Below are 19,833 nucleotides of genomic sequence, written 5' to 3' on the forward strand. Positions count from 1 at the left end.
AAGAAAAAGCACACATGTTATACAATTCCGTGCACATGTATTACAGGGTGTAGCTACAACTATATCTACAGATGGTTATTTGGAATTAATTACGGGTAATTATCTGATTATACGGTAGCTACCATAAAATTGTGAATCTTTTTTTTCTCTACAACCTTCACTTATAATCTCGTTAACACATACGTGTTAATTTATGATGTTCATTTGGACTTCAAGATTACGCCTGTGATCATTTCAACCCAAAAAATTTAAATAAGTTCTTACATATCTCATGAGTCAACATGCAAGTATAGAGTATATATGAAAAACCAAATTTCATTCTCGAAAAGTTTTTACATGAAAGGTCGATTTTTTTATTTGAATAATAAAACAAAAATTTTGCTTGAAAAATGTTGAATTCCTTCCTTTGTTTTTTTTATTTTTCGAGTCATGTACGTATAACTATATAACAGCGAAAAAACTTTATAAACCAAAGGAGAAAGTTCAAAAAGTGTGTTTTCGATCAGTGTATGCGTAGTTTCCTACCCCTGCAACAGTTAAAAAGCTGTATAAGTATGGCTAGAAAAAAATCTTTCGTCGAAAGTAGAGTCTAGTTGGTTGGGAGTGGAAATTTATGTTTTCACATTTGTGTGATGAGAAACTTTTCGCTTTTTTAATGTGATGAAAAACTTGGCTAGAAAAGAGAGAGAGGTAGCAGAAAAAGAAAAAAATTCAGGACTGTTAAAATACAACTATTTTGTGAGATAAGAGGGAGCTACAAGGAGCAGAAATAAGCCAAACTATTCGAAAAACATTTTTTTACTTCAAGTATGGTGCAACAGTAGTATTAGAACCCTCCCTCCAATATTTCCTTATTTAGTATCTCTTTTGATGCCAAAGATCCACGTTAAATGTCACTGGTAGTAAACTAATCTGTATATTAATTACTTGGTAAATGAATATGAATGATTTACAAAGATGCAGACTTTTTGAGACTATCGAAAAATTAAAATGTAAAATAAGTCTTATAAAAGTAAATGGCATGTAAACATGATATTTTGGGGTAGTTTTTGTTGTTGTTGTTGTTGTTGTTGTTGTTGTTGTTGTTGTTGTTGTTGTTGTTGTAAGAACTTGTATCATTTAATGTACACTTATACTTGTAAATAAGTAAAAATTATGAAAAAAAAAAAAAATTTTGTAAAATTCCATTAAAACTGCTTCTCAAGTTTCAGCGAAAATTTTAAGGCTTTTCTCTGACTAAGGCAGGTTTTAAGATGAAATGAATGGGGAAAAGAAAAACTTCACGTCATGCCTGAGGGAACAGAAACGAGATTTCCCCGGACGTCAAATCACTGCAGTTTGCTCAAACGCCACTGCCTCCGCTTTGTGTACACATCACAGCAACTTCTCCTTCCTCGAAAAACAAAAAAGGGAATCCCCACCGCTCCTCTCTAGCCCAGATTTTATAGCACAATCGACTCACGTAATACTAAACACATACATACACCTACCTGAGTTGTAGTTGCTCCTCAAGTGACTCTGAGCTCGTGTGCCACGGCTTTCCAGAGGCTGCTTGAATAAGCTACCATCGTCAATGACTCGATGCTTTTCTATACGCTTGTACACCAGCGGTATGGTGGCGATGCACTTGAAGTGGATGTCACCGTGCAGGAAGTGGCTTGACTTCACCTCGAATTTCAGACCAAGTTTTTCGATTTCCAGGCCATTCTTGTCCATTTGGTGGCTGCGGGGACCAACCGTCTTGTTATCCGTAACCTACGACCCAGAAAAATTGCCGATGGTTTGTTATGCAGTATATATGGGTCATATCTTCGTTGTATGCATTATTATTGATGTACGGGTATGTAGACGAAGTAGATCTGATTTGATTGCAAACAGGTATTTTTGTCTGACATTTAAAAGTACTTCTCTGTTAAGTACATTACAAATAGTAAAATTGTTTCATTTGTAAAATTCATGAAAAAAATCAGATTTTATATGACACTGAATCGAAAGCATTTATTTTTATGATCCCTGAAACTGCAAACCAAAGATTCAGTGGTACAACTGTGTATTTGGTCAGACATGTCTTCTACAAGTAAAAAATCGAAGCTTTGAAAGTTTTTGTCTAATAATTCGTAATAAATTTTCGTTGAAAAAACTAACAGTTTGATTTAATATCCAAATCATGTTTCTAGTAGTGCAACTATGCGTTTGGTCAGACAGGTCTGCCTTGCATTTTAATTGCTCGGTATAGGTGTTTACATCCGAAGAAGGACAGCGAAATATTTTTGTTTCATAAGAAAGAGTTAAAATACTAATTACTCAGTACTAGAACCAGATATTAAGTAATGTCACTGAAGTTATAGTTGGGTAAGTTTTTCTTTTGGAACATGTAAATTATTTGAAGCTTTATGCTTAAAGATGCACTGAAATAATGTATTATATTGCAAAAAACAACGTTTTGACAACTAAACATGCGAACTAGAAATCGAGTAATATAACGATACGTTTAGTCAGACGCGTGTTTCTTATGTTACTTAAGATATTTGAAACCCTGTGCCCAGTACTGCTTGCATCTTTATATTACAAATTAAGTAGTATAACCAAGAGTTTAGTTAGCCACGTATTACTTATGTAACAAACAACCTTTTTAAAACTTTATGCTCCACAACGAAAAATAAATCTTAACGATTAGAAAAAACATTTTGAAAATTGAACGTTTTGGCTTAAGATTGAGTAGAACTACTATGCGTTTGGTCATACATATCTCCCTCGTAAAACAACGTTCTATAAAAATGGTACAGATAAAAAAGATTTGAATTTAAAATACAGATACGGACTCATGACCCTTTTATTGAAAATTTTATGCCTAATAAAAACGCTATATGTAATTTAAGGTTAAAATCAAAGGTACGGACAAAAATATATACAAAAAAATTATAAAAAACCAAATAAATTTTTATTGTAAATAAGGATAGTCTGACTGTTGACATCAAAATTATTACTACTAAGCATTAATCGACTGTTATTTTTCCAACACAAAAAGACACATTCTAAAATTGAGTAATAAATAGTATCTCCAATTAACTACATTTTTTCGAGCTCGGAAATTCTCTTCGTTAAAATAGTATTACACGGACAGAACGTGTAGTTGCAACCTCAAAAAAAAAATTTGTTCTGATGTAAGGGTAGTAGCGTGGAAAAAATAGAGATAGGAAGGACAAAAAGGGCTCTTTAGTCCGAAACCTTTTAGTTATCTTATTCTCTGGTCTCTAGTAAGGGTATTACGAACTAATTTCCGCATCGTTTGTGTAAAAAGACCCCGGTGCTAACGATTTTAATCCTCATACAGAAGAGAGAGTGAAAAAAGACGAATACTACAGATTGGGAGAAATATAGAGGTACAAGAAGACATGGAAAAGAACGAAACTGTGAAAAAAAAACCAACAGCAGAGTAGAGGGGGTGGAAAAAAGCCGGGGGTGAGAGTTTTGGAATGTGGCCGTAAATCTATAGCAAGGCAAAGAGGGAGCTTGTACCCCATAAAGACATTATACTCCCTCTGACCTCCGCAGCAGGGACTCGCCATTAGTGAATATATTTTTTTGCGTTTGCCTTCTTTCTCTACTCTATGAGGGCTGCAGAGAGACTCGCCTGGAGCTTTGTGGTAGATTATTCTAGCCTCACACAAGACACATCATTATCCAAATAGCACTTGAAAATATTTTTCACTCTTATCTCTTTTCCTTTTTTTTCGTATTACCAGGAAAGGATGTAATAAATGTACATATTTGTCAAAAAAGTACTTATGCTCAGATACGAGGCCATAGAGATTATTTTTACGAGATCGCACGAGTTTTGTGTGGGAGGCAAAGGTTATACACAAGATATATAGATTTATCTGATCGCACATAAAAGTTGATCACGTAAAAATGGTGTGCTAGTGCAAGTTATTTGCTTATAGATTTCACAAAGTCTTGTAGTTATTTTACGTTCTCTCAGTATTGATGAGTTGGTGTTCATAAGAACGTAGGATGTAAATCATAGAATTAGATGATACAAATTTTAAAGGGGTACATCTAAACGCTTGAATTGCTGTGATGTTTACGATCGTTTCGCCTCACGCAGTGCGATCAAAATATTTATTGGGCAATGAATTAAAACGATCACTCGGAATACTTACTCTCGAACTCTGGTGCTTATGACCAAGCGAACTTTTTCCGTGACAAACGAATAAATTTCCTCTTCAGTCGGTAGATACCAATCGATTTCGGCTGTAGACTCTGAGAGATGGAGAAAGTGAAAGGGGACGATAGATTTTCCATTTTTGGCACCGAAAAAACTTGATTGTTTCTCCTTACAGTCGATGAACTTCTCTTTCATTATTTTTCTTTTCCTTCAAAAGTCTTTCTCGAAAAGAAGAAACAAGTTTTTCCAAAGTAAACTATTGCAGTGATTGTAATTTTTGAAAAGGATAGAGGAACTCTGGGCACCCTTCTACTTGGTGGATGCACTGCACTACACGACACAGCAGAATCACTCTAAATTTAAATGAACTTTGAAAACCTCATATGAGCTCGAAAAAAGTGGGAAAAACTAAGGAGAACCGGAAGCTGCATTCGTGAGCCACCTATGCGTGTGTGCACGATGCGTAACATCGCTACGAGGGGGAAAGAAGATTCATGTATGCATAATGAAGGCTGAAGATGAGGAGATGGAGGAGCGATTGTGGGCGAATGATAGACGGAACAGCTTTTTAAAAATCCTCGCTAAGCCCTCATTATTGGGAAGACAAAAACAAAAAAAAAAGATGATGACGAGTGAAAAACTATCTGCAATACATTTTATGTACCAAATTTTTTCATGCGAAATGATAAAATTATGATGAGTAACGAAATGCCTTTAATAAAGTCATTCAAAATTATTCATCGACACACTTAATTCAAGCAAAAAATCATTTATTATTCAGTTAAAGCGTCTACATACAGCCGATCGATGAAGCACAGGTAAGAAGATCTGGATTCTTGAGTACATCCTCGGTCAGGTATATGCCAAAGGATGTGGCTGGAGGACTGACGCCATGATTTATCTTTTTAATAACACAGTCGTACGATGGCGTCTGCACCCAACGCACCAGCCGTGAGAGCTTAACGAAGACTCATCGTCAGACAGTGGTCGTAGCGAATTGCGTGTGTACACTTATTACGAGAGGGTGAGGCTTCGAATGTGGAGCGCCAATTTTCCGTACCAGAGTGTTAATGGGGGTGGGGGGTAGTTGGGGATTCATTACGCATCGGTGGCTCTCGCGTGTCGTTTTTAGCTCCGCGACTCGAGGCCTGCAATTATTGTTCGATCGCGCGTTGCGGAAAAAAAAATTGGTATGCGTAGGGTAGGCCCACGTGTATCATTAATGTAGCATAGTTATTAGGAAAGAGCAAATAAATTAGTGGGACATTCGTTTTTTTTTAAATTTCATCCACATTGTCTTCGCAAGTCGTAAGTCTGATCGATGTGGCGTCGATAAGGTTTGATGGCATGTATAGATAATAATACAACTGCGTCGTCCAGAAAATGGTACATGGAAAAAGTAGGAGGGAAGAAAGTGTTGCCGGTTGTGTAAAAGTGCTTGTTTTTCTCTCATAACGCATAGGGCCTATCTTGTAATTATTATCGATATTACATGTATGCTAGTTACAAAAAAAAAAAAAGAAAAGAAAAAACTTTTGACGTGCTAGACATAAAAACTTGTACCACAAAAAAAAAAAGAAAAACCCAAGAAAGTTCCTCCATTTGTGAACGAAATTACTTTCGGTCTCATTAGACGTACAAAAGCATCAACTAACGCCAAGATTCTCAGCTAAAGGTGGTAAGTATACCACACACTTGACATTAAATGACGTATGTACCCTAAACGTGCACGTACTTCATCTTTTTCTCTTTTTCCCTCCCAAATCTGCTTAGGGCAACATCCCAACGTCCCAGTAAGTACAGCGACGTCGAGCCAACTTTTCGCGCAAATCTCATTGAGCAGCTGCCCAACGCCTGCCCAACTCCGGCAACTGTCGGGGACGTGTATAAGTACATCCTACTTTTCTTTGCTCTTTAAGGCACGTGTCCCTCGTCACGTGAGAAAAGTCTATTTCCCTGTAGTGCGCAGAGGATGGGATGGGTGAGAAAGAGACATGACAAACTCCGAAAAACAAAAGAAAATAGATTACACACGGAAATTAAGAGACTTTGGTGGCAAATGAAGGGGAATAAGTTGAAAGAGCATACAAAGTAAGTCACTTTTTTTTCAGAGCCAAGAGAAGCAAAAAAAAATTCTGGGAAGAAAGAAAAAGAGGCTCGTGGTAGGTCGTATTTCAGTACAGTACACAGCTGATTAATCAATATAGCGGCGCTCCAGCGCTCCGTAACATTAATTTTCAAATATATAGGGTGAGAGACTTTAAGTCCAGTGGTGAGCGCAGTAGCTGCACCAGTGCACACCTATGAGTTTTTTTCAGCCTGAACTGTTAACTCTTTGTTTTTTTATATTTTGTTCTTTTGAATGGCACTTATTGTGCTTGTCCTTTATTCGTATAATATCTGCGAGACTTTTTGTGTGGTTTAGATCCTCTCTATTTGTATTATTCTTGTTTCCACATACTTTACAGGCGTATCAGGGTAAAAGGAGGTCACGACACATAGAGTGTTAAATTTTTTGGTGTAGGAATTTTTTAAGAGCTGTCAGAGTGTTAGGAAAATGGAAGGAGGTTACGTGGTTGAATGAGAAACAGGTCTCCCCAGACATGGATACGTTATGTGTCAATAGAGCCAGGTAAAATAAAAAAGTATGCATACCTGACCACGTATGTATATACGGATGCGGTCATCTATGTGTACCTATTTTATATATGTATGCTGGCTAACCAGCTCTTCGGAGATTAGATTGCTAATCAGAGCAGGTCCAAACACGTCACTGCCATTCAAAGATAAAAATGATACATTTGTGGTAAAAGCGGGGTCAGTTTGTTGTGAAGGCCAGATCGCACAAGGATGTTTCGTTTGGTGGGAGTAAAGACTATGTGTTTTTTTTTTTTTTTTATACTTACAGCGTTGGGAAAAAATTGATAGTATGTTTTGGCCATTTTTCTCTGAGGGTTGCTCAACTTTCCAACCAGAAACTTGCGACAGCCTTCCCCTTTTCGACGTGTTCAAAAGACTTATAATTATTTCTTAGATCTCACCAAACTCAATGTAGTTTATTTTTGTGTTTCCCACTTTTAATTTATTTTTTCAAGCAAAACAAAACAATAAACCCCTCAATCTGTGCGCAGTCGACTTCACAGTAGTCTCTCCCAAGCGTAGAAAGTGTAATAAAAGTCACACTCAGCGTCCCGATCAGGGATTTAGAAGTTTGGGAGAGGTATGAAGCGAAAGGACGAAAATGTATTCCATAATTGGGGAACTTTCCTTTTGAGCCTTGTGTGTACCGCGGTCGTATGTGGCAAACTTTCACTTGGAAAATAGTTTAATCTCCACCGCTTCTGGGTTTGGCGCGTTCTGGTTTTGGGGTCTAGAGGGAGGGGGGTTAGCTCATGTGCACACTTTAGCCAATGTGTGTACTTTCTAGGCTTATGCTATTGCTATGTGGTGCTGACGAAGCTGAACAACCATTGTTACTCAAAGCAGGACTTTGTGGCCGGCCAGCTGCATCCCCAAGTTTTAGTGTCAAACATGCAAGAATTTTATTCATCGTCTAGTTATTCCGATTTCATGGTTCATATAATACTGTAGTCTTTTGTGCAAGTATTTGTCATTTCACAAATTTTATTTTATCAATAATTATGATAAGCTTTGAATATTTGCTGAAAACTATAGAACTTCAACTAGGCTCGTAACATATCAAAGAATTAGCCATTGGAATAAAAAGAAGTAATGCAAGAAATGAATTTTTGTCAAACGAATTTAAGTAAACAACACACTACGTGTGACTATACAGTAGAATTTAGGGGACACAGGCTTTCAATCAATCAAAAAGTTGGTGAAGATAAATTTTCTGCTTCTCACTTACGTGCGTAGTCGATCCAACGCTTTATAAATTACATTTGTAGTGATTAATGCAGCAGTGAATATGCTAATGGGCAAATCGACAGCTACAACAATTAATCACAATAATGGATAGTAAATAATCAAAAGCTTTTCGATCACACAAATGATACTCCTACTTGGTAAAAAATGAAAGATGAAGTACGCAACCATATGTACGTTATTTATAATGTTTTCTTAAAAAGTAGGTCTTTGTCTCTCACTTACGGGAGGGGGGAGATTCAGTTCTCCATAAGTTATCTCGTTTAGAATGAAGATTAGAGATGTATGGAGTGCTGGCTAATAAACGACTCACCTCAATGTTGTTGATGTACCACGTCAGAGTGGCGTGTGGCTTCGACGGGGCTGACGTGCAGTTCATTTGCACCAGGTCGCCCAGCTGGTATTTTGACTTGCCTCCGCTAATTTTCGGCCCATCCTTTGGCAGCACTATTCAAAAGAGTTAAGATAACTGTACTTTAGTACACTCATACGTGTAATATAAATTTGTAGTCACGTGTAAGTGTAGGTGTCAGTGTGACGTGTGTATAAATATTAAGTATCGAAGGTTTGAAATTGTACATAAATTTTAGGGTTGTAATTTTTAGTTCCCTACAAACTGAACAATACCGTGGTTGATGTGGTCGAAAAAAAATTCAGTGACAGATTGTAGAGAGAGAAAAAGAAGGAAAAAAAACAAGGCATTGCACGTGTACTTTGTGCCAAATGAATATGACCAATTAAAAATGTATAAGATTAATCTTGATTGAGCATCTGATCTGTTGAAATACGCGCGTGTGTGTGGGGCCTACTTTTCCTCTTGCATTTTTATAATAAAGTATAATGCACGCCATAACGGACAAGTACACGCACCGACAACGACCAAATCGCTGTGGTCCGAAATGGTGTCGAAGGCAGGAGCTTCGCCGGACACCTCGCACCTGTACCGGCCACTGCTGTCAAGGTTCACTCGGTGGATGACGACCGATCGCTCCGAGGAGCTGTATTTCTGGAAAATCAAAAGAAAAATACATTTAGCTGTAGATAGAGAGGAAGGGTTGTTCAATGTGGTTATTGGGTGGAAAAGTGATGATTATATTTTTCGGAGATTTATTATCAAAGAAAACACAAAGAAGTAATCGGATCCTAGTTCTATTTACAAATAATGACATTCGATTTTTTTCTAAAAATCCACAGCACCTGTCGTTCACGGGGAAAAAGTTTAGTTGGTATTTTTTGGGGCAATAGTCTTTGCGTGCTATGTAATAAAAAATTGAAATACATTGATATTTCAAAACCTGAAAAAACACCTTTTATGTATACGTGGGTTTGAAGGATTATTAGTTAAAGTTGCTATTATACTTTTTTGAATTCAAACAAAACCACAAAGATATAGATAATAGCATGGTTTGTATTTATAAATAAAAATACACACATGTATCAACTTTACATCCATTTTCCATTAGAACGTTAAAATGTTTTAAGCTGTTACTTTAAATCTGATATAAAATCTCAATTAAATTCAAATGTTTTACTGGGACGAGATAGAAATCAGTGTTTGTCAATCCGTATATCAGAGCGACATTGCATTTCCGTGTTGTGTTTGTGTTTTATGTACGAATCCAATTCTTGCACTGAGGCATTTCCACCAGAAGCTTTCAACTTCATGTTGTAAAATTATACACATTCTCCCAGGATAATTTAGACGAAGTACTGTAATGACAGTTCTAAATCCAGTTGTAACCAAGGCTCCTTTATACTGGAAATGGTCCTACATAATTTAATATAAGACAAAAATTAACAAATGCAACAAGGCGAGAGATATTTGCCTGACATAACGTTGAAGTAAGTCATTTGGTACGTAATTCAACACAAACTTGAGCCTGACAAACAGAAAGGAAGTCTCAGTTCCTATTCATAAGTGTAAACTTCATCATCAACTTTTAGAGCTCTTTCAAGTATTGTTGCGAAATTTTCACACTAATTCATGCTTCGAGCTAAGAGGTAGAGCAAAATAGCTCTATTTCGAATGAACTAATAAATCATGTCCCAAAATCTTCTTGCCTATCCAGCACGTGAAAGCGAGAGGTTGACCCTCAGCCTGTCACGTTCATAGATAAGAATGAAAGCATAGCTGTGGCGGGAAATTATGACGGAGAGGCGTTTCACCGCGAGAACAAAGGACGCGACCGCGATTTTCCGCGCTGCTCTCTTTATCCTTTGGCACAGTTACAGCATGTGCACGCGTGAAAAGCGGAAATCTGAGGGCCCCCAGTTTTTTGGGAAGGATAGAGAAAGACAGGGAGGAGGGAGAAGGAGAGGGCGTCTAACCGGGTAACGAGTCATTCTATTTTCAGCGCACGTTTAAGGTTCCCGAAGAATTTACGATCAAATCACGTTCTCGGCTCCCTTGCTCCTTCGCCGTTGGCCTTCTACCTCCCAACTGCGCTCTTTTTCTCCCACCACTGCTACTCTTTCCTTCTTGCAAACGCTGCCGTTGCTGCTGCTGCTGCTACTGCTCGATCGTAACTTTTTTCCATTATTGCTTCGTACAGCTCAGTACCAACCCTTATACTTCTTCTTCTGCCAAGGGAGTTTCATTTGTGTTGTTTTTTCTTCTTTATTTTTCATGAAAATGGTACGAGAGGTCATTACAGACGCTGCTGAGGACTAGAAGTGTTGTTACACGGCGAACAGATAAAAATAGTCTACAGGTAACGAATTTTTAAAGCACTGCAGATAGTCTAGCTTTCCCTTTCTCTTTCTCTCTCCCCGCATGCGTGTATAACTTGATTTTACATCCAATACCGTGGTGAACAAGTGTAGGGTTTGTATGGATTTTTCACGTAAAGATTACTTTTTTATTAAGTTTTTGTAAACATGGTAATTTTAATGCATGGATTTTTGTGATGCTCAGCTGTAGTGCCTCTGTGTTTTTATTTTCATTTTCAGTTTATGTACTTAATTGTTAAAAAAACTCGTAAACAAAATGAATTGATTAAAACTCATTCAGGAAATATTTATTTTTATCTGATGTGCCATTTTATTAAATTAAATTTTTCTATTGCTGATGTATTGAATTTACATTATAGTGAATCAACACTTGAACTATGGAAAATAAATTGAAATAGAAAATTTTTGTCATGTTTACTGTATATTGCGAAGAAGAAAATAATTTGAATGTAGAGGTCTTGTGTTAAAATGATGTGAGTAATCGAGTGTGACAAGTTTTTTACATTCAAGCTGGAGTGAGTGTCAGCGTCTGAATATATGACACGAGTCTTGGCCTGCATGAAAAAGAATTTCATATAGTCTGTGGAGATTTTTCTCCTTTTATATGCAGAAAAATCTTTTCCTCCTGAAAAGGATAGGGTCGATATATGATACGAGACTTTAAAATTATGATTTCTTTCCTTCAATTTTTTTTTCTCCCGATATGCTTCATGTATAAAAAAAATAACTACAAGTTTTTTTAATTTGCTTTTTTTCTAATTATAAATATATTTTTAAATAATGTAAACCCATACCTACAGTTTACTAATTTACTTTGAATTTATCGTTCTTAATTTTCTTGCTTACTCACAATGTGCGAAGATATGTCATTTTGTTACTCGTTGTAATGTACGTTTCTAAGATCAAAAAATGTTACAAAAATGGCCCTATGAGCGTATTGTGCAGTGCTATCATCGCTACTATGAATGCCATACGTTTGCCTATTGTTTGCTTGCTCTTGCACAACGTGTGCAATATTGAAATTAATTAATTCACATCGATCTAATAGATCTTCAAGTATATAATAGACAATCTATCTACTCATATTTTGAATTGATTATGAAGTGTCATACCCTAACTGCTACCCCTTAAGTTGCAAAAAATCTCTTTGACGCCCTCTCTTTCTTTTCGTTCTGTATAAAGCAGAAAATTAACAAGAGCAGTAGTACGTATCCGCGTATGGTCAGACCTTAATAAAATAGCGCTTAGGACTCTCTGTAGTGTGTTGCTCTATGGTAGTGTGTGTGGGTGCATTTCTCTTTCTCTCTACGCTTGTCTCTGTTCTTCGGCATACCACAGCCTCTTGTGTAAATAAGTGCACGTACGTGAATCAAAGGTGGTTATGCCGCTGCAGTTGCTTACGTTTCTACTTAAAAGTGGCATCCACAAAGGGGGAAGACGACGCTTGGAATGAGGGAGGGTAATAACTGCAATTGTGTGTGTATGTATTGTTTTCATTCGTAGGTATAGTAAGAAATAGAAAATTTACTTTCCACACGTAATTACATGTACGCCAAACAATTATACGGGCAGAAAGTCCCTTATCCTCGATCCATCGTTTCCTTTTGTATATAGCTCCTAGCTGTTGTGTTTGTGTCATTATGTGTAAACCTAACGATTACGGGTGGAAAGTCCCTTGTCTTCGAAACAGAAGGCCAAAGCAACACCATACCTCTGCGGTTTCCTTTTGTGTACATGTGCTAGCTGTGTCAGATTCTTTACTCTGTGGCACGTACTTAATTCATTGATATATATATATATACATATATTAAATCCATCGAAACTCAGAATAATATTACAGCTCAGAATGCTTTTACATTTAAATGTATTCTGGAAAATTTTTTTGCTTAAATTTTTTGAAAATTCTCTTGTTAGCTTAGATTATCAAATTACTCTTTGAAATAGGTAAACTAATTATTATACTTTTTATATATTACCATCCCATTTATGGTTTGAAATTCATAAAAACTAAATTACACGTCTTTTTGGAGTTCAAAAAAAAATTAGAGAGAGATAATTCAGGTCATGAGTTTCTTGGTGACTTTTTACAGATTTAAAAATCAATGTAGCCTTAAATTAGCTCATGAATTTTTCTGGCAATTCTGAGGAAAGTAGGCTTTGAGCTCTCCGTATGAAATTAAAACAAGTACGAGTGCATATAGGGACGGGGAACTTGAAATTACTTTCAATTCCAAGCCTTTGCCCCAAACGCATCGCCTCCTTTCCAAGACAAAGGAAATTAACTCTCGGAGAACTGGAGTTACTGCTAGTGGTGCTACTCGTGCTGTAATAGTTGGACGAAGTAAGTACTGCGGTATAGCACTTCGGTACTCGAGAAAAGCCTTAGCCTTGATTAGCCCACTTTCCGTGTGAATTTTTTTTTAAAACTTTTAGGAGTGACAATAATCCGCATTGAGAAGTATGGTCAAGATTACTTGCTTTTATTATTTTAAATCCTCCACCTTTTGTCTTTCTATTCTTATTCTCACTCGTAGGAGTGACGTTGAGGACTGAGCTGCTTAATATACATATTTACACTGCTCCACAAAAAATCCCCTCGAAGAAAAGACAGACAGAGGGAGAGAGAGATTAATCGAAACGCTTTTATTTCATTTAATGAGATGCATCATAAGCTCCATAAGGAAGAAAGAAGAGTAATTTTCAAAGTCGTGGCGAACAAGGCTTTATTTTTTTTCCTTTTTTTCTTGTAAAAATAAAGAATTTAAAGCATGAAAAGTAACGTGCACTTAACCCCAACAAAAGTAATATATACTGTAGAATAACTTTTTTAAGCACACTTTGAAGCTATTGCGCTCTTGAATGATGAATGAATGTTAAAATAATTTTTTTGGTTTTTTCAAAAAGTAACGAAGCTTTAGTTGCTGTCAAGTTATATTGTAATGTGTAGATTAAAACATCAGGTAAACATGTCTCTTATTTAAAATATAACATAATTTTTTAGTAGAAAACCTAAAAATGTTTAGATATTTACTTGATACAATAAAACAAACTATCTGAAGAGCATTTGGTATGAAAACTGAGTCATGGCCCATGCACTAAACAGCGTCGATTCTTATTTTTTGTAGTATACACTTTGTGGTAATACATACAAAAATAATAAAATACTAAAAAACTTCACAGTGTCCAAATCTCTCCTCTTCGCATTACTCTTATGGGTCGAATTTTAATTCCACTCAGTATAAATATGCATTCCAAAGAAAAAATCGCGAGAAACCAAAAATTCTTGGGCCCCTAAATCCTCCAGTGAGACAACTACATTGAAATATTCGTTGTTTATTCCTCTAGTTTTCTCTTTGGACCAAAATATGTAACGTGATTATTCTGTCCCATTGCATAATAAAAGCTCGCACAACAGCGCACGTCGTAGAGCCCCTCCCACTCCTACTCCTCGTGGCGCCCCTCGTCCAACCCCCTAAGCTCACTGTGGGGAAGAAACTCGGGGAATGTGGCTGCATAAAAAAAGAGTATGGAAGAGAGGGAGGGAGAGAAAATGCCAGGGGACAGAAGGTATCGGGATGATATCACAATGTGGAAGCAAAAATAACAAAAGTAATAAAGGGAAGCTTTTATAGCATCATAGTATGGATTGTACGTACGTCGACGTTGACGCCAGGAAGGGAAAAGACGTGGACGTCGGGTCGCTCGTTTGGCACGTAGCGATAAAACTCGTTGCCGTCCTTGTACCACTTGACCGAGTACAGGGGCTCCCCGTCCAAGTCGAACTCGCACTCCATCCGCACAGTTTGATTTTGCACTACGTGCGTGGGTATCTTCAGGTTCGTCATCATCAGGCCCTCCACTGCACCTGTAAAAAGTAAAGGCAAACTTCTGATTTATTTTTTAAAATATTTTATTATATGGCAGCTTTAATGCCACAGTATAAGATTCTATAATATTTTTCTATTTTTTCCAATTTGTGCTTAAGGTTTTGAATTTGAAAAGAACGTGTTTGGCATTTTCCGTGTTATACATTAGTAATGAAATGTACGTGTCGTTACAAGTAAATGTCTGTTTGCTACCAAAAAAGTTAGAGGACAAGGAGAAAGGCAAAACCTCGCTTTATTGCGTTCTTCTTGTTTCACTCACTTCAAGTCCTCTAAGCTTAATTTGACCGTACAAAAAGTTCAGAGAGTAAGTTATTACGATTACAATGAATACCCAGCATGGGATACAAAAGTGAAATTACGACTATTACGATGTGTTGTTTTCACGAAAAGAGTATGTCATGTTTGTTTTTCAACTTTTCAACTAAAATTTTCGGGGCTCTTACGTTGTACAAATTATACCTGCAGCTGGGTGATATTGCACGATTGTTGTTTTTTTTTGTATCTGCATATTTTTTGTATGATAAAAAAAGTAACCACTTGGGTAGTGAAATAATCTCTTTTAGTTTATAAATACAAAAAGAAAAACGCTGCCATTTTATTAAACTTTTTTTTTTTGAAGGTGTCCTGTTTATACTAGGAGCAGTAAGTCTTCTTATGGAGATTTTATGGAATAATGCAATAAATAATGAACCGATGACTTCTTTATGTAGATTGAAAAAATTGTTAATCCACATTTGCCATTGAAAATGATAAATTTTGTACCAAAATAAGGTACAACCATTACATTTTAATTGTATTTTTCGGGAGAACATATGTGCTTTGAAAAATTACTGATACCCAACTTAATAACTCGACCAAGAGATCATTTTGGATACATTTCCTTTTATATTCTAGCTTTTCCATCATTTTGTAACAATAGTTCTTTTTTCATACAAAACGAGCTCTAATATCAATAAACTGGAACTACACTGCTAATTTACGTAATAAAGCTTTTTTACCCAAATAAGTGTACGATAAACAATGGTAAAATTATAATTTGACTTGTCAGATGGTACCCACTTTGCAAACAATAAATATTGTGTAAGTCCACGTAATAGTCGAGCTACGAATTAGCTATTAAATCCTCGATATTTCGTACAGCGACGCTCGATTTGATGCTCCTTTTTGAAATCACGGTCCATCATACTCTCGCAAACTATCAAGTTAATTCTATTTACATGCAGAGTTCTTTTCTCCCTCTTGATTTAAATTTAAAAATTTAACGTAAAATGTAAAATGTGCTTGTAAATATTTATAAGCAGATCAAAAACACGAGTTTGAATGAATCACAATAGACATAACGAGCACCTTTCATGATTCGATAAATTATATTTCAATCGTTCATTTCAATAAATTGAAAGAAGCCAAACATGAGCCTTTTATAATAACCCAACAACATTATCAAGTGTCAAGAATAGAATTGAAAATATTATGAATTAAATTATTACAGTCTACTGTTCAAGCCCTTACATACATATCAAATGACTCAAAGTAAATCGATAATTAACTTATTTAAGCGTATCGGTCGATTAAAACTCAGTTAAAGCCATTTGATTTGAAAAAATTTTTCTCACACTCCACACTTGATGTGTCACTTTATTTTAAATCTTGAAGTATAACAAAAGTATTTTTACCTTATAGCATCAAAAACTCTTGAAAAAATTGAAGTCTGGTATACGTACAAAGAGGGTCATTCGTGGGGATGTAGTGAAAAAGATGTACCGTCATTTTGGATTGGCCATTTTGATATTAAGTTTAGTACGATATTCGTATAAACAAACGTACCCACACGTCGAAGAAGTAGGTACTCGCCAATAGTTTCTACGCACAGCCAAACAGAGGCACGTACGTACCAATATTAAACTTCTGAGAATTCAAACATGCTTATACACCAACAACTAGTTCTCCGTACGTAAATTACTACGATGCCGCGTTGGGGTCACCTGTATGCATGGAAGCAAACCCTTACCCACCATTACGTAGGCACATGTGTCTGCACATAAGATCCTAAGCCTATACAGCCTGGCTCGAGTATAAGTAATTGTTTGTGTGCACAAGCGTGCAGCCAGTGTGTATATATATATATGTGCGCGTGTATTTATGATGTGTGCACACACATGTGTGAGCCTACGAACTTTCCAGGGGTATGGTAACAAGGTGGGGGAGGAGGGGCGAGAGCTGCCGACACGCCGGCAAATCAGATAACGAGGCCTGATGTTTATGAGGAATAACTTTAGAGGAACACGAGGGTTGTTAGTTTAAAAAATATATGAACATACACATAAACCTCGTAATATGCTGTTGGTGATATTAGTTCGCACTATTTGCTTTGTACATCTACGTACTCATTTTTCCAAACAAATGAAATTCATGGCTGAACGAATCCTTAATGATAGTATTGTGTGCTCGTAGGAGTGATTCTAATTGTTTTCGTTTTTTCTATTTTTTTTTTTTATTTTTGTAAAACGTACACTCGTAAGTCTGGTACCATTGTTTCAGGTGCTACCCAATACTGTTGAGTTTCAAGCAACCACTTTGTAATTAACGGAAACTAAAAGCCCATTGCACCATGGCTTTTCTTTTGCCGAGTACCTCAAGTAATAAATGGTATAAGTTTGTAGTAAAAATACTTGGCAAACAATAATGTCAAAACTCATTTACATTTACATGGCTGGCAAAGGGTGTGTTATTAGTCACGTGAGCCAAGCCACGGATCTCGCATACATCATTCACAAACGAACCCAAGTTAGCCACCAGCGGGGGAGTTGCGGGGAAGTTTAAGGGCTGCACAGTATGCTGTAATTGTTTGTCCCCCGCATCTGTGTTTACACGTGTAGTTTAATGAAATTGATATTCAGGTCACTCGTGTAAATTGCGTTGCTCGAGAAATCCGTGCCAGAACCAGTTACGACGATGATATTCATTAGCCGCATTCTCCTACTACCCCCTACTTCCCCACCTATCGTGACGTAAAAAAATATACCCCCCCTGTTGTCAATGGCCTTATTAGGAGCAACGGGATAAAACCAAATTGCCAAACTCCTGGATTCAAAAAGACGAAAGGAGCAATGTATAATCACATTTAATTTCAGCCTGTCCTCATCCATTTCTTCCCTTACTTCTTTTAGACACTCCTGAGTCCTAGATACGTGAGAGAAATATCTAGAGATTTTCTCATTAGAGAAACTACTGACCTAAAAACTGATTTAACTCAAAAAGCATTATCCTCATACCATGCGATCTATTTTGTCCCCTTTTTAACTATTTGCTAGAAAAAAATGATACAGGACAAACGTCTACTTTTTTATTTAAAATGCCCAAGAGTGATCTAATAAGATTGTTTATCTGCTACATTTTTTCACATGTTTTAATATCCATGCTGCAGAGCTATACCTTAAGTACTCCTGATGTGGCTATTTACGTGAAATTGAGAACAGCTATGTTGTTTGCCATTTTCAAATTATGCGGTAGCGTTTGTCAAGAAACTTTTTTAGTTATATACATTTTGATACAGGATTAAAAAAAATGTAAGTGACAAACACTGTAGTGTGGTACAGGTACCAAGTAGAAGGAATTAAGTGGCTCAATCAAAGATACAGGGAAACAAAAGCTCATGAGTGATGGTGCTAGTCCGGCTTGATTTACCGTAATTATGGTAGACCCATCAGCACTAGGCTCATGTAACAACAAGGATATGAAGGAAGAAAAGGAGGTTCTCTGAGTTTTTTTCTTAGCTCCAATTGTCTCTAATACAAACCTGAGAGCCACGTAATACAAAGCACCAGCCTTAGCGACAACAGCCATATTCTCCTCGCACCACTTATGTTGATGGAGAATAGCGTCCCAAAGTTGCTCCTCATTTCTTCTGCTTATACCTATTGTCTCTTTACCCTTGCGTCTTCCTTGTCGTCTTCGTTGTCTTTTACTACTATTACGACAGCTGGCGAACGATGGCTACACTTGGATATCATTATTTCGGGAACACTGCAGACATTTTACACATTATCACGTATCACTCACTACGTAAGAGCACTGTACATTCAATATTTTTCTAATATTTCATATTTTATACACATTCATTAATTAAACATGGATAAACATAGTGGTTGGCGAAAGGTTGTGCAGTGTATGATCTCTTGACTGATGTATTTCGTTTATACACGCTTTCCACCTCCATGATATTTTATGTAGTTTTTTATATCAAAGGGCACCATCAGCCATAATGTGAACATTTGCACTTGATCTATGAGCTACGTTATGCATGATATTGTATCCAAATTCTCATACGCGTTTACTAGCGCAATTAAAAGGTGCAGCTGCGTGCAAGTAGTAACAGTCATCGTGTGGTCAGACATCCTAGGCCCGAATTGCCATCCATCACTACAATATTTTCCCCGTCCTTTGTCGTTGTTTTTTTGTAATACTTCATGTTTTATAGTTATAATTGTAATTATCCATGTAAATATTTTTATTAATGTCCCATTATTTATTATCTTGCGCACTGTATTACATTTCGGTTGCAAATGAAATTGACGCGCACGCTCGTAGCGTAAATTGCAAAAAAAGACGTGGCAACCCCATGCACGAGCGGCTGCCACTAACGGAAAGCCACCGGCAGAAACTGCGCTAAAAACCATAGCCTCTCGGCCCCTGAAAGCCCCTCCGTTGCGTGAAAGAGCAAGAGAGCGCACAAGCTTTCTTCCCCCTCTTGTTCACTTCTCGTGTCAGCAGAGGGAGTGGAGGAGGAGTGGGTGGCTTCTTGTGGGCGCAATTCCTACTTCCCCTACTATCCTTTGCTCAGCAGGGGCTCCACGAGCCTGCGCTGGTCGACGACGCAGGAAATTTCCACGGTGTGATGTATGAAAATTAAACATGCTCCTCAAACTTGTGTGTAATATCAACGTTTGTAGTGTATTTGAAATTTTTGTATCAAGTTTTTTTTATTGGGCTTTAAAGTTCTTTTATAAAAATTAAAAATAATAATTCTCTGATTGTAATTGGGTCTTGTTTTACAATGATTTTAGAATGGGAGCTCCTTTAAACTTCTTTTTTCTCGTCACATGCTTATGCATATAACGTTTATTTTACAGCCTTGGATTTCTTCCAGTACGTATTTTAGTTAAG

General features: G+C 36.8%; 1 protein-coding gene across 1 annotated transcript; it reads right to left on the reverse strand.

The window, feature by feature from the left end:
* Positions 1–1,280: 1,280 nt before the first annotated feature.
* Positions 1,281–18,569, reverse strand: LOC149374770 (cell adhesion molecule 2-like). The gene is made up of 6 exons (XM_089592131.1): positions 18,467–18,569; positions 14,440–14,648; positions 8,924–9,059; positions 8,367–8,500; positions 1,491–1,755; positions 1,281–1,291 (listed from the first exon to the last, which is right to left on the reverse strand). The coding sequence occupies exons 1-6, from the start codon at positions 18,567–18,569 to the stop codon at positions 1,281–1,283; spliced, it is 858 nt and encodes a 285-aa protein (XP_089448257.1).
* Positions 18,570–19,833: the final 1,264 nt, after the last annotated feature.

Source organism: Copidosoma floridanum, unplaced genomic scaffold (assembly GCF_036245765.1).
Source record: "Copidosoma floridanum isolate Cflo_tuat_1 unplaced genomic scaffold, Cflo_Japanese_pri ptg000014l, whole genome shotgun sequence".
In the NCBI taxonomy this organism is placed as follows: Eukaryota; Metazoa; Arthropoda; class Insecta; order Hymenoptera; family Encyrtidae; genus Copidosoma; species Copidosoma floridanum.

Coding starts and splice junctions, on each gene's coding strand:
- LOC149374770 (XM_089592131.1), bottom strand. CDS start 18,569: ATGAGGAGCAACTTTGGGACGCTATTCTCCATCAACATAAGTGGTGCG. Junction 14,649..18,466: donor TTGTATTACGTGGCTCTCAG/GTTTGTATTAGA, acceptor TACTTTTTACAG/GTGCAGTGGAGGGCCTGATG. Junction 1,756..8,366: donor GGTACATCAACAACATTGAG/GTGAGTCGTTTA, acceptor TCTGGGTCGTAG/GTTACGGATAACAAGACGGT.